This window comes from Schistocerca serialis, chromosome 8 (genome assembly GCF_023864345.2).
Source record: "Schistocerca serialis cubense isolate TAMUIC-IGC-003099 chromosome 8, iqSchSeri2.2, whole genome shotgun sequence".
NCBI classification, from domain to species: Eukaryota; Metazoa; Arthropoda; class Insecta; order Orthoptera; family Acrididae; genus Schistocerca; species Schistocerca serialis.
Genome location: NC_064645.1, coordinates 367,025,294 through 367,037,914, shown reverse-complemented (window position 1 = coordinate 367,037,914; position 12,621 = coordinate 367,025,294). Strand labels below are relative to the sequence as shown.

The 12,621-nt window shown below is 46.6% G+C and overlaps 1 protein-coding gene across 1 annotated transcript in view; it reads left to right on the top strand.

The window, feature by feature from the left end:
* Nucleotides 1–12,621, top strand: part of LOC126416106 (protein dachsous-like) — a 232,791-nt gene that overhangs the window by 59,449 nt on the left and 160,721 nt on the right. Inside the window, exon 2 of the mRNA XM_050083615.1 lies at nucleotides 5,250–7,060. Coding sequence (XP_049939572.1) covers nucleotides 5,294–7,060 — 1,767 coding nt within the window. The 5' untranslated portion in view covers nucleotides 5,250–5,293. The remainder of the gene's footprint in view (nucleotides 1–5,249; nucleotides 7,061–12,621) is intronic.

Below are 12,621 nucleotides of genomic sequence, written 5' to 3'. Positions count from 1 at the left end.
CACTGGAACGAGATTACAGATTCTCTGGAGTGCGAAGAACTTAAACAGTGAAATGGAGACCTATTATTTCACGTGGGAAATGTTGTGGTTTGACTAATGACAGGCACGTGTTATGTACGCCGAACGACGTCGTCAATGCCGCATTCCATCTGAAAACTTGTTCTCCAGGATGTTCCAGCCACTTTCAAGCACGGGATCACTCGCAACAAAGGCAAGGTACCGCTGAAGATCCACCACAGTTCGCACACCTAGGATGGAGGAATAAGTAGACGAGTAGAAGAAATGCTGAAACAACTGTGCAAAGATTTGCGTCGTAAATTCTGCAACAGCCGTTATTTTATCCGTATCGCATACACCGTGTGCGAGATCTCAAGCTATACGATCACTAATACAGCCTACAGCGCTGCCAGTGGATTTTAAAAAGAAGCGCTGTGGATCTGCAGTTACAACTTGAGATTTATTTACAGATGAGGCAAGATTGACACAGAGGGAGATAATAAGTTTTCACAATAACCACATTTGTGCGGATGCAAATGGGAGTACTAACGGGAGCATGCCACAGGATTCGCTTTAGTGTCAGTTAGCGACCCTCCCCGGCTTCACACTGGCAGCACTGAGTATTTACGGCCGACGACTTGTTTGGCGTAGTAGTGAAAACCACATCAAAATCCCTACAGCAGTTCCTGAAATTAGCCTTTACATAAAGACTGAAAAACGCGGTGAGGGACTTCGTTTCAGTAATGTGTATATATGAGTGAGCAAAAATGATGACATGCTCTTAGGGCGATACACTTTACGGAACAGATGGACCGAAACTATCGTCAATTTCTGCAAATTATTTGCTCTTTTGGAGAACATTATGCTTGCAGAAAGACAACGGATATAGTTAATGCATAACGGTGGCCCATTTTCTACGTCTCGTACGATAGCACTTAACACAAACTTTAATAAGCGATGGATTGGTCTAGCAGGTCCAGTAGCATGGCCTTCCCGTTCATCTGACTTTATTCTCTTGGATTTCTGATCATGGGTCATTTAAAGACATTGTTGCATTTTACACCCATTGAGAACGTGCATACTTTACAGGATGCGCATGTGATCAAATGGGAGGGCTGCCATGAAGTGTTCGCACGAGTACACGATTCTTTGAGAAAGATGGCTGAAGTATCTAGTGCCAACAGATAGACAGCCAGGATTGAACAGAATGGCCCATGTCTGAACAGATATCTGTCTGTCTCCAGATAGATACTTGCAGGATGTTTTTTGTGGTTTTGACCTGTACTATTTCTGTTAGAGTATGTGACACTTTTTGTTAAACACCGTGTATTTGCACTATTGCTACAGCTTGTAAAGCTATATCTTCTAGAACACAACAACAGGGCATACAAATAAAGTAATCCTTTTAGTTCTACAACTTGTACGTTCAAATAAATTACTAACCTATTCCTTATATTTAAGTACAATCTCGGACCAAGTTATCATCAGTATTATCACTCAAGTCAACATCCGTTTTTCTCAGCACATGCTAATCGTACAGGCATGAATTGAAGTTCCGTTAGAAAGGTTTTTTTAACCGGCTTCTGACATTGCATACCGATTTTGCGCCGAACTTACCATTTGGGGAACATTTTAACATAAATGATACTATTACCTATCATAGGCAAAAGATCTTAATGGATGCCCAGCTTCGTATCTGTATTCTATGAAGCTAAGTTATTAATCAGGACTAAGAGGCACTCTTTTCATATTTCCTTATCACAAAAACCATTTGTTTTAAAGTACTTATTAATTGGATAATATGCGTTCAACATTGGCATAGGTAATAACCGTGACCACTGCCGTAGACCATTATTTTTGTCCGTAGTACAAGTTGACTTTTCTAAACGAATATACTTCCCAAAACGACAATCATCCTGTAGAATTCTTACATTCATTAGATCTGTCAGGATTGCCTTTATCCCAGCCATTACACTTATTCCAGATACTATCGTTCTTCTCACTGGTCACCTGGTCGAAAAAGCGTAAAAAGTGAAAAGGAGCTACACCTAGCCCGTAATAGTCGCTGGATAAATTGAAGGTTCTTGTCTTGCCAAACGGTCTTTTATTTCCATGTCTAACGATTTAATTTGAAGTTGGTCAAGAGTCAGATCCGTGCTGTGTGTGTGTGTGTGTGTGTGTGTGTGTGTGTGTACGCACGACCATTCAAGTTGGTACTGCAGTTATGTCTCTGTTTGGTTAGTTACGTGTTGAGTTTCTACATTTTAACAATTACAGTGTCTGCTGTATGAACCCAGCTATACGCAGCTTTCAAGCACAGATCGCAGATGCCAGCGTCAGTAGTTAGTGAGAGCCATAGTCGGCTAGAACTGCAGCAACACTAAGACGTTGCCATAGAAATGGTCATAGTAGATGTATGAAGCAGTCGCGCGAAGCTCGCCTCAACTGACAGATATTCTATGGCCGACTGGAACGTAGTTAATGAAGCCAGTGTGTATTTGTGGATGATAAAAAGTATTAAATTTAAGGCATTTCTCGTGATGGAGAATCGTGCTTTTCCATAAAAATACGTTACGAGTGATAGGAAGCTCTAACGTGCATTTTCATTGATTCAGAAATAATAATATCAATAATGTGATTTCGTAAACCAGACATTGCATTACGGATCACGTTCCCTCTGTCGGGAGGCGTGTGTTTTCTTTTTATGTTTCAATGGCGAAGTTGTCCAGTATCACCAAATAGTCATCGTCCAATTCCCACAAAATTTATGCACAAACTGATGCTTGTCGATGTATGCTTGGACTGTATGGCTGCGAAGAAGATTTGTGCATGCTTGCGAAAAATGCCTGAGCATGCATGCTCGTCAAGCTTATAGCAATTTGTGTGGCCGCCTTAAAAGCAATTTCAATGAGGCTAAAGTACCGTTTTGCAGCGTTGTGACCTGCAGTCTCGTTACATAATTCCGGTGTTATAAAGCAAAAACAGTCACAAATATTAAAGCAAACCTTCATAAAATCATTGTACAGTATTCACTGTATTTTCCACAGATAGAATAATCCATCCCAATAACCTACCACCTAATCTCTTGAACTAAATATCAGTGTTATGTCACTTCGAATGGGTGTGCATTTTATAAAGGAATTACGACGTGGTATTCTTGGTGCAACTGGTGCTCCAGCACTTAGACTTTCCACTCAAGTATTCAGGAAAAACAAATTATAACTGTTTAAAAAGTAATCGCAATATCATTCAATGCTTTTATCCCACTATGAGCCAAGTCGGTCAAAGTCTTCACGGAAAAATGTTGCCTACAGAGCCATGATTGTACCCTGGCGTTCACCTCTACCTCCCGAAGCAAATCTACGGCCACGAACGTCTTTCTTCAGTGTTCCAAAAATATTGGAAATCGCGTGTGGAGAGGTCGTAACTGTATGGAGGAAATGTAAAGGTTTTCACCCACATATTGGCAAGCATGGTTCAATAGACAACAGCAAATATTTTTCCATAAAGGCACTGCGCGTCTTACCTCACAGTGCGATAAATATATCGACATTTATGGCGACTACTTACGAAGTGATAAACAGTTTACTTACTTTGTAGGGTTCTCTGCCTCAGTAGGATCAGTTTGTTTTCCGTCTGTCTGTCTGTCTCTGTATGACTGTAATCTCTTTTTCTGAGAGACTATATATGAAGCTGAAATTTATGTCACATACCAAGGTATATGGTCGCTTGGCGATGTGAAACATTTAAGCTTCTCCGCCAATGCAGTCCGAAGGTACTGCCATCTATGTCACATATGTTGACACTCTCAACCGCACTCATCAAAACCTACAGTATAGTGGCTATGTACATATGTATGGACGAACTGTCCATATAGATAATTAAGTATATAGGGAACCCACAGAGTGCGAATCCTACTCACACTTGGCCAATTATTGTTCATCTGGATCGTTTTCATTTGACTGACCTTATACTCTGTCATCCGATGCATTATCTACTACACTGGACTCGCATTCGGGAGGACGACGGTTCAATCCCGCGTCCGGCCATCCTGATTTAGGTTTTCCGTGATTTCCCTAAATCACTCCAGGCAAATGCCGGGATGGTTCCTCTGAAAGGGCACGGCCGACTTCCTTCCCCAATCCGATGAGACCGATGACCACGCTGTCTGGTCTCCTTCCCCAAAACCAACCAACCAACCAACCATTATCTACTTCATTGGAAGTCTTTGCCCTCTCTCTGGGCGAGAGATGAACAATGTGTAGGCCGGCCGAAGTGGCCGTGCGGTTAAAGGCGCTGCAGTGTGGAACCGCAAGACCGCTACGGTCGCAGGTTCGAATCCTGCCTCGGGCATGGATGTTTGTGATGTCCTTAGGTTAGTTAGGCTTAACTAGTTCTAAGTTCTAGGGGACTAATGACCTCAGCAGTTGAGTCCCATAGTGCTCAGAGCCATTTGAACCATTTTGAACAATGTGTAGTCTGGAAAGTTTTCCAAGTATCACATCGGTTTGAGATTGAGATTTTCACCCTGCAGCGGAGTGTACGCTGATCTGAAACTTCCTGGCAGATTAAAACTGTGTGCCGGACCGAGACTCGAACTCGAGACCTTTGCCTTTCGCGGGCAAGTGCTCTACCAACTGAGCTACCCAAGCACGACTCACGCCCCGTCCTCACAGCTTTACTTCTGCCAGTATCTCATCTCCTACCTTCCAAACTTTACAGAAGCTCTCACATCGGTTAACCTACACTCTCTGTGAGGCTTTGTGACGGCATCCAACGCTGCATCCCCACCGGACCCATTATCCACGTATCTCCCGATAGCAGACGGTACTGAACGCCCCACCCCACACCATCAGTTGTACTAACAAATGTTGACTACTGTTAGTACTCCTTTTGTCGCTGATTTTCCATACACTTCTGTAAGCTAGGCTTCACAGCTTTTAGAAGTTTTATTGTTCTAGAAATAGTTTCTGCAGCTTCACACTTTGGCAGGCTTTTTTAAGTGATGTATGTCTTTAAATATGTGGTAAGCTCCATTTTAAATAATTATTAAGTCTGTCGAATGATGACGTACTATCGAGATTAGTTGCAAAACAATAACGTTTTTAGCAGTTTCATGATGATTATAGGCCCTATGTCAGACGCAGACTCTGGACTGCTCTCCATTGCTGCAGCAGTCATGTCTCGACCTTGTGAGAACTCGTAGTAATATTTCCCCGCCTGTAGCTTGCTGATGTGTACTGGTGGCGCAGGATGGCGGCGGCGGCCGGCTAGGCGCCCGCTGCGGCTGCTGGAGATGGCGCCCCTGCTGCTGGTGCTGCTGCTGGTGGCTGGCGGCTGCCGGCGCGCCGGCGCGGAGCGCGTGCGCGACCTCGAGGTGTCGGAGGGCGCCCCCGTCGGCACCCGCGTCGGCTTCATCGGCGACGGCGGCGGCGGCGGCGGCGGCAGCTCCTCCAGCGGCGGGGGCGGCGCGGGCGGCGGCGGGCCGCCCTACCTCATCGTGCCCGTGCCCGGCAGCGCCGTCGACTCGGACCTCAGCATCGAGCAGACGACGGGCGAGATCCGCACCAAGGTGCCGCTGGACCGCGAGACGCGCTCCTCCTACTCGCTGGTGGCCATCCCGCTCAGCGGCGAGAACGTGCGCGTCGTGGTGCGCGTCCTCGACGAGAACGACAACGCGCCCACCTTCCCCACCGACGCGATGCTCATCGAGTTCCCGGAGAACACGCCGCGCGACGTGAAGCGCACCCTGCACCCGGCCCGGGACCTCGACCTGGGCGCCTACAACACGCAGCGCTACAACATCGTCTCCGGCAACACCAACAACGCCTTCCGGCTGTCGTCGCACCGCGAGCGCGACGGCGTGCTCTACCTGGACCTGCAGATCAACGGCTTCCTGGACCGCGAGACCACCGCCGCCTACAGCCTGCTGATAGAAGCGCTGGACGGCGGCAACCCGCCACTGCGCGGCACCATGACCGTCAACATCACCATACAGGACGTCAACGACAACCAGCCCATATTCAACCAGAGCCGCTACTTCGCGACGGTGCCCGAGAACGCGACCGTGGGCACCAGCGTGTTGCAAGTGTTCGCCACCGACACGGACGCCGGGGAGAACGGACGAGTCGAGTACTCGATAAACCGCCGGCAGAGTGACCGCGAGGGAATGTTCCGCATCGATCAGGCGACGGGCCTCATCGCCGTCAACAGGCCGCTCGACTTCGAGACGAAGGAGTTACACGAGCTGGTCGTCGTGGCCAAGGACCGCGGCGAGCAGCCGCTCGAGACGACCGCCTTCGTCTCGATACGCGTCACCGACGTCAACGACAACCAGCCGACGATCAACGTGATATTCCTCAGCGACGACGCGACGCCCAAAATCTCCGAGTCGGCCCAGCCGGGCGAGTTCGTGGCGCGCATCTCCGTGAACGATCCCGATTCCAAGACGGAATACTCGAACGTGAACGTGACCCTGCAAGGAGGGGACGGCAAGTTCGGACTGGCGACGCGCGACAACATAATCTACTTGGTGATCGTGTCGCAACCCCTGGACCGCGAGCTGCAGCCCAACTACACGCTGTCCGTGATCGCGACCGACCAGGGCGACCCGCCGCTGCACGCGTCGCGCACCTTCCACCTGCTGGTCACCGACATCAACGACAACGCGCCCGAGTTCGAGCGCGCCGTCTACTACGCGAACGTGCTCGAGGTGGCCGACCCGGGCACGTCGGTGCTGCAGGTGCGCGCGCAGGACCGCGACGAGGGCGACAACTCGGCGCTCTCCTACTCCATCGCCGACACGCCCGAGACGCACTCGGGCTGGTTCCAGATCGACGCCCGCTCGGGGCTCGTCACGACGAGGGCGCACATCGACTGCGAGACGGACCCCGTGCCGCAGCTGACGGTCGTCGCCAGCGACAACGGCACACCGCCGCTCTCGTCGTCCGCCACGGTGCTCGTCACCATACACGACGTCAACGACAACGAGCCCATCTTCGACCAGAGCTTCTACAACGTGTCCATCCCCGAGAACGAGCCGCGGGGACGCTGCATTCTCAAGGTAAAAGCAGCGTTCGTTTATTATTGCTCTACAGGGACAAACTCCCTGCAGTCACTAGTGGATTGTGTGATGGAGCGATCGTCCCTCAGTGTGGGCTACTCCAGACGGTGATCGACTACTCGTTTCATCACCATCTATAATTATACCTCACAAGATACTTGTTTACAGTTGGTTTTGCATGAAAGTGTTCGGATATTTTTTTCTTTTTGTGTACCGAAGGAACAGCATCAATCGATTTACCTAGAAACTGGGAAAACAACAAACGTGAAGCAAAGAGTCGAAATATATGTGGCTACATAGATTACAGATTTTTTTTCATGTCTTTTTTGTTATCAAGAGATCGATGATAACATTACTCTAAATTTTACTGCAGTTCCAAGTGTTCCAAAGGAGATGCTTAACCTTACGAGACTGCATGTTCTTTTATCTGCCTATTCTGTTTCTACCTCAGGAGGAGGAGGCAGAAATTCTGTGAACGTTTTCCTTCGGGCCTTAGACAGTACCCCTCTTCCACCTATCTTTTCTCCGTATATCGCCAGAGTGCCATTATTTTCTCTGGCTTCGTTATAGTGTTTGCGCTATTTTGCTCACGCAGATCGGTGACAATAAATTATTGTTTGCATTGACACTGTTTGTAGAGAACATGCTCGTCTGTAAATATTCAATTTGTAGTGTACGTGTGGCAGTCATAGTGGAAAGTGCGCATTGTACATCCGCTCCACTTCTAGCGCTGGAGCTTGTTAACGAAAAAAGAACTGTACGTGTCACCTAAAGCGAGAGCCTCTTTGATGTTACTTCGTTTCATTCCTTTTTCCCTAAGCTTCAGCGCGTTACTAAGTGCTACTAATGTATTGGGTAAGTGGTTTAGGTTGCTGTATTGTTCCTATCATTTAGTTCATACATTTAAAAAAGTTTTAGCTGGTGAATTTTTTCGAGTTAGATTTTGGTATTAGCTGTTCATAATGATGCCCTTACGATTAGCTATTTTTCAGAAACGAGAATATAAATTTAGGACTTAAGGATGTCATTAAAGATATTGTCATCAAACACTAATTAAAGCCCTGATTGACTCCATTAGAGATTTTCTCATCAGATATTGATTGAAAGCCGTGATTGGACAATGACGGATGTGGACTCTTTCAAGGAACCTTCCCTTTCTCACACGTAATACTTTAGGGAAGCTTCTAGAAATCTTTATCAGGACAGGCGAAAGTTGTCAGAAGACATATCCTCCTGTAAATGAGTAGATTGTCTTAAATCGCTGCAGGTACCTTTGTAGGTGTCGGACTTGACGTACCTCGCTATATGTGCTTGCTTCTTTAAACTGACCGTAGCATGGTGTCTGCGCAGTGTGAAATGGAGGTAATGAATGAAACAAACGACAAATTCTTGACGTAGATATCTATTAAAATTTCGTACATCTGATCATCTATTTGTGTATGCCAGGAGGAATAGTCAACCAGTCGAAGCAAAAAGATACAGTAAATCAGGGGGGCTCTAAGATGCTTACCTTGCGAGTTATGGACACTTCGTCTTCGATACTGGGAAATAAATCTCTTCTACTACAAGGTCTTTGCTTTCCATATTTCGCGAGGTGATAGTATGGACGCAAACAAGAAAAAAGTGCCCAGTAAACATGAGCGCTAAAGCGCATACCTTAAGAGCTACGAACACTTGTTCATCTTCGGTTGGTGTTTTACAGTCCCTGCTAATAAATACTGATAGAACAAATATCGTACTAGACTAATTTGAGACCGCTTTTCCGGAGGAGCACGTAAAACTCCGCTTTAAAAGTTACTTTGTTTGTGACGGGAAACAGAAAAATAGTTTCCGCTGAAAATGGGCTTCGCATGAGCACTATTTGTTTGGGGTGATTCCAGCAACACATGATATAAACGAAATTGTAAATATCTGGCACATGAAGAAAGAAGATCACAACTTGATAGCAAATGTGACTCTTCTGTAAGAGTGAGTTAAAGTTGGATTCTTCACGAAAGTGGTAAAACTCAGTAAGCGGCACACATGTGAAAATCTCACGTTTCCAAAGTGGTGTATCTTTGAGGGACGTAGAAGTATAACAACACATTGACACGTAGAAGAAATGGTAAATAATGTACAAAGGAACCAGTGTAAATGATACCTTTATGTTATTCACATGTCAGAGGATGAGCTGTCACGTAAAGTTCTCCAGTACAGATCCAGAAGAAGGAAAGGGATCGAACATTGTGTGCAGTCCCAGAGTGGGTGCATGCCGAATACTGGTGGTGGTAAGCGAGCGAGGTTTCTATGTGAAACGGGTTTTCCCATTCCGTGTAGCTCAGGTGACAGATTTCGTATTGAAGAGTTGCGTCTGTTATCTCACTGAGAATTAGGAGAGGGTAAAACATAACCACGTCCTCTTGAAATAGTCACAGCGCACGGCAAAGTAGGGTGAAGGGCGGAGGAATCTCGTACGGACTTCCCGGAAGCAACTCCTTAAGAGAATGTAGACAGCTCCAGCATTTGTGCCTGGACAGTAGAGTACGTACTGAAGTTGAGCTTTCGCGCTGAATTTAGGTACGGTCATTTCTTACACAGGCAGACCTCGAGCGAGCAATTCCCGGCTCGCGTGCCTGCACGTTAATGCGATTTAGCGAGTACGGCAGTGAAAGCGTAGTAGGAGCAGCAGGTTGCTACGTGTACTGTGCGGGAACAAATGAGGCGGGCCGGCCGGCTGTAGGTACAGTAGAGGCTGGGCAGGGCAGGGGGGCGGCACGGCAGTACTTCACGGCCCGGCCCCGGCGTGCGGCGCGCGGCTCCGTGTCGGCCGCGCCGGCTGTCGCCGCGATCCCTCGCTGGCACCTGGGGCCTCCACGTAGGGACACCGCACTCCCTCACTCCTCCCTCCTACCACAGACAAGTCTTAGCTTCATTTCAACTCTTTGGGACTACGAGTTTCATTCGAATTTGTCAAACACAAGCAAAAGTCAACGTTTATAACAAAAGTCGCTGCATCAGCTCTGTCAGCATTGTTCGGTCACTAGCACTCCTGAGGAATAGGATACTGCGGAGAAATGACTTCGTTGCAGATTACTTTTTGTCTTCCAAGGTGACCTGGTAATATAGACGAAGAAGTGCCTGCACAAGTTACTTGGCGATTTACTTCTAAACAAATCTTCGAATTTTGCGTAAATAAAAAGCCTTGAAGTGTGACGCAATCTATGGAGCATCTAGGCCTAACGTTACAAAGCGATAGGAAACGGTACGAGCACACAAGAGTAGTAAGACGGAAGAAAATTGGTTCAAATAGCTCTGAGCACTATGGGACTTAACTTCTGAGGTCGTCAGTCCCCTAGAACTCAGAACGACTTAAACCTAGCTAACTTAAGGACATCACACACATCCATGCCCGAGGCAGCATTCGAACCTGCGACCGTAGCGGACGCGCGGTTCCAGACTGTAGCTCCTAGAACCGCTCGGCCACCCCGACCAGCAGTAATGTTGTTTTTGTGGTCTTCAGTCCTGAGGCTGGTTTGATGCAGCTCTCCATTCTACTCTATCCTGTACAAGCTTCTTCATCTCCCAGTACCTACTGCAGCCTACATCCTTCTGAATCTGCTTAGTGTATACGTCTCTTGGTCTCCCTCTACGATTTTTACCCTCCACGCTGCCCTCCAATACTAAATTGGTGATCCCTTGATGCCTCAGAACATGTCCTACCAACCGTTCCCTTCTTCTTGTCAAGTTGTGCCACAAGCTCCTCTTCTCTCCAACTCTATTCAGTACCTCCTCATTAGCTATATGATCTACTCATCTAATCTTCAGCATTCTTCTGTAGCACCACATTTCGAAAGCTTCTATTCTCTTCTTGTCCAAACTATTTATCGTCCACATTTCACTTCCATACATAGCTACACTCCATACAAATACTTTCAGAAATGACTTCCTGACACTTAAATCTATACTCGATGTTAACAAATTTCTCTTCTTCAGAAACGCTTTCCTTGCCATTGCCAGTCTAATTTAATATCCTCTCTACTTCGACCATCATCAGCTATTTTGTTCCGCCAAATAACAAAACTCATCTACCACTTTAAGTGTCTCATTTCCTAATCTAATTCCCTAAGCATCACCCGACTTAATTCGACTACATTCCATTATCCTCGTTTTGCTTTTGTTGATGTTCATCTTATATCCTCCTTTCAAGACACTGTCCATTCCGTTCAGCTGCTCTTCCAAGTCCTTTGTTATCTCTGACAGAATTATAATGTCATCGGCGAACCTCAAAGTTTTAATTTCTTCTCCATGAATTTTAATTCCTACTCCGAATTTTTCTTTTGTTTCCTTTACTGCTTGCTCAATATACAGACTGAACAACATTGGGGATATGCTACAACCCTGCCTCACTCCCTTCCCAACCACTGCTTCCCTTTCATGTCCCTCGACTCTTATAACTGCCATCTGGTTTCTGTACAAATTGTAAATAGCCTTTCGCTCCCTGTATTTTACCCTTGGCACCTTCAGAATTTGAAAGAGAGTAATACGGAAGGCGAATGGTCGACCTACTGGGAGAATTTTAAGAAAGTGTGGGTCATCATTAAAGTAGAGTACGTATAGAACACTAGTTCGACCCATTCTTGAACACTGCTCGAGTATTCGGGATCCCTCCCAGATCGGATTAAAAGCAGACGTCGAAGCAATTCAGAGGGGGCTGCTAGATTTGTTACCGGTACGTTCGATCAAGAAGCGAGTATTACGGAAATGCTTAGGTAACTCAAGTGGCCTCCATGGATGAAAGGCGACGTTGTTTTCTGGATACACTACAGAGAAAATTTAGAGAACCGGCGTTTGAAGCGGACTGCAGAGCGATTCTACTGCCACCAATGTACATTTTGCGTAAAGACCACGAATGCAAGATGAGAGGAATTAGGGCTCGTGCGGAAGCATATACACAGTCATTTTTCCCTCACTATATTTGCGAGTGGAACAGGAAAGGAAACGGTAGTAATAGTACAAAAAAATGGTTCAAATGGCTCTGAGCACTATGGGACTCAACTGCTGTGGTCATAAGTCCCCTAGAACTTAGACCTACTTAAACCTAACTAACCTAAGGACATCACACACATCCCTGCCCGAGGCAGGATTCGAACCTGCGACCGTAGCGATCGTGCGGTTCCAGACTGTAGCGCCTTTAACCGCTCGGCCACTTCGGCCGGCAGTAATAGTACAAGGTACCCTCCACCACGGACCATACGGTGGGTAGCGGATTATGTATGTAGATTTAGGGTTAAGAAAGTATGTGCACAATACGATCCTCATTGAAAGTATAAGTTTTACGAGTAATTAGTGTCGCAGACCTACATAAGAAGATTGATTTGAACACTGCAAAGCTTTGTTTGGCTGTTGTAGATGGTACGCTCTTCCTTCCTCCGACATTAGAAAGGACTTAGGCGCCAGTTATAAGGTAGACCTTCAGTTAAACGTGGACTCCGGATCGTGGTGCAAAGTGTACAAAATACGAGTATTATGTATAAGCGAATAACGTCAAAAAGAAACTGCATTACATTTCCAGTAGGGAGGTA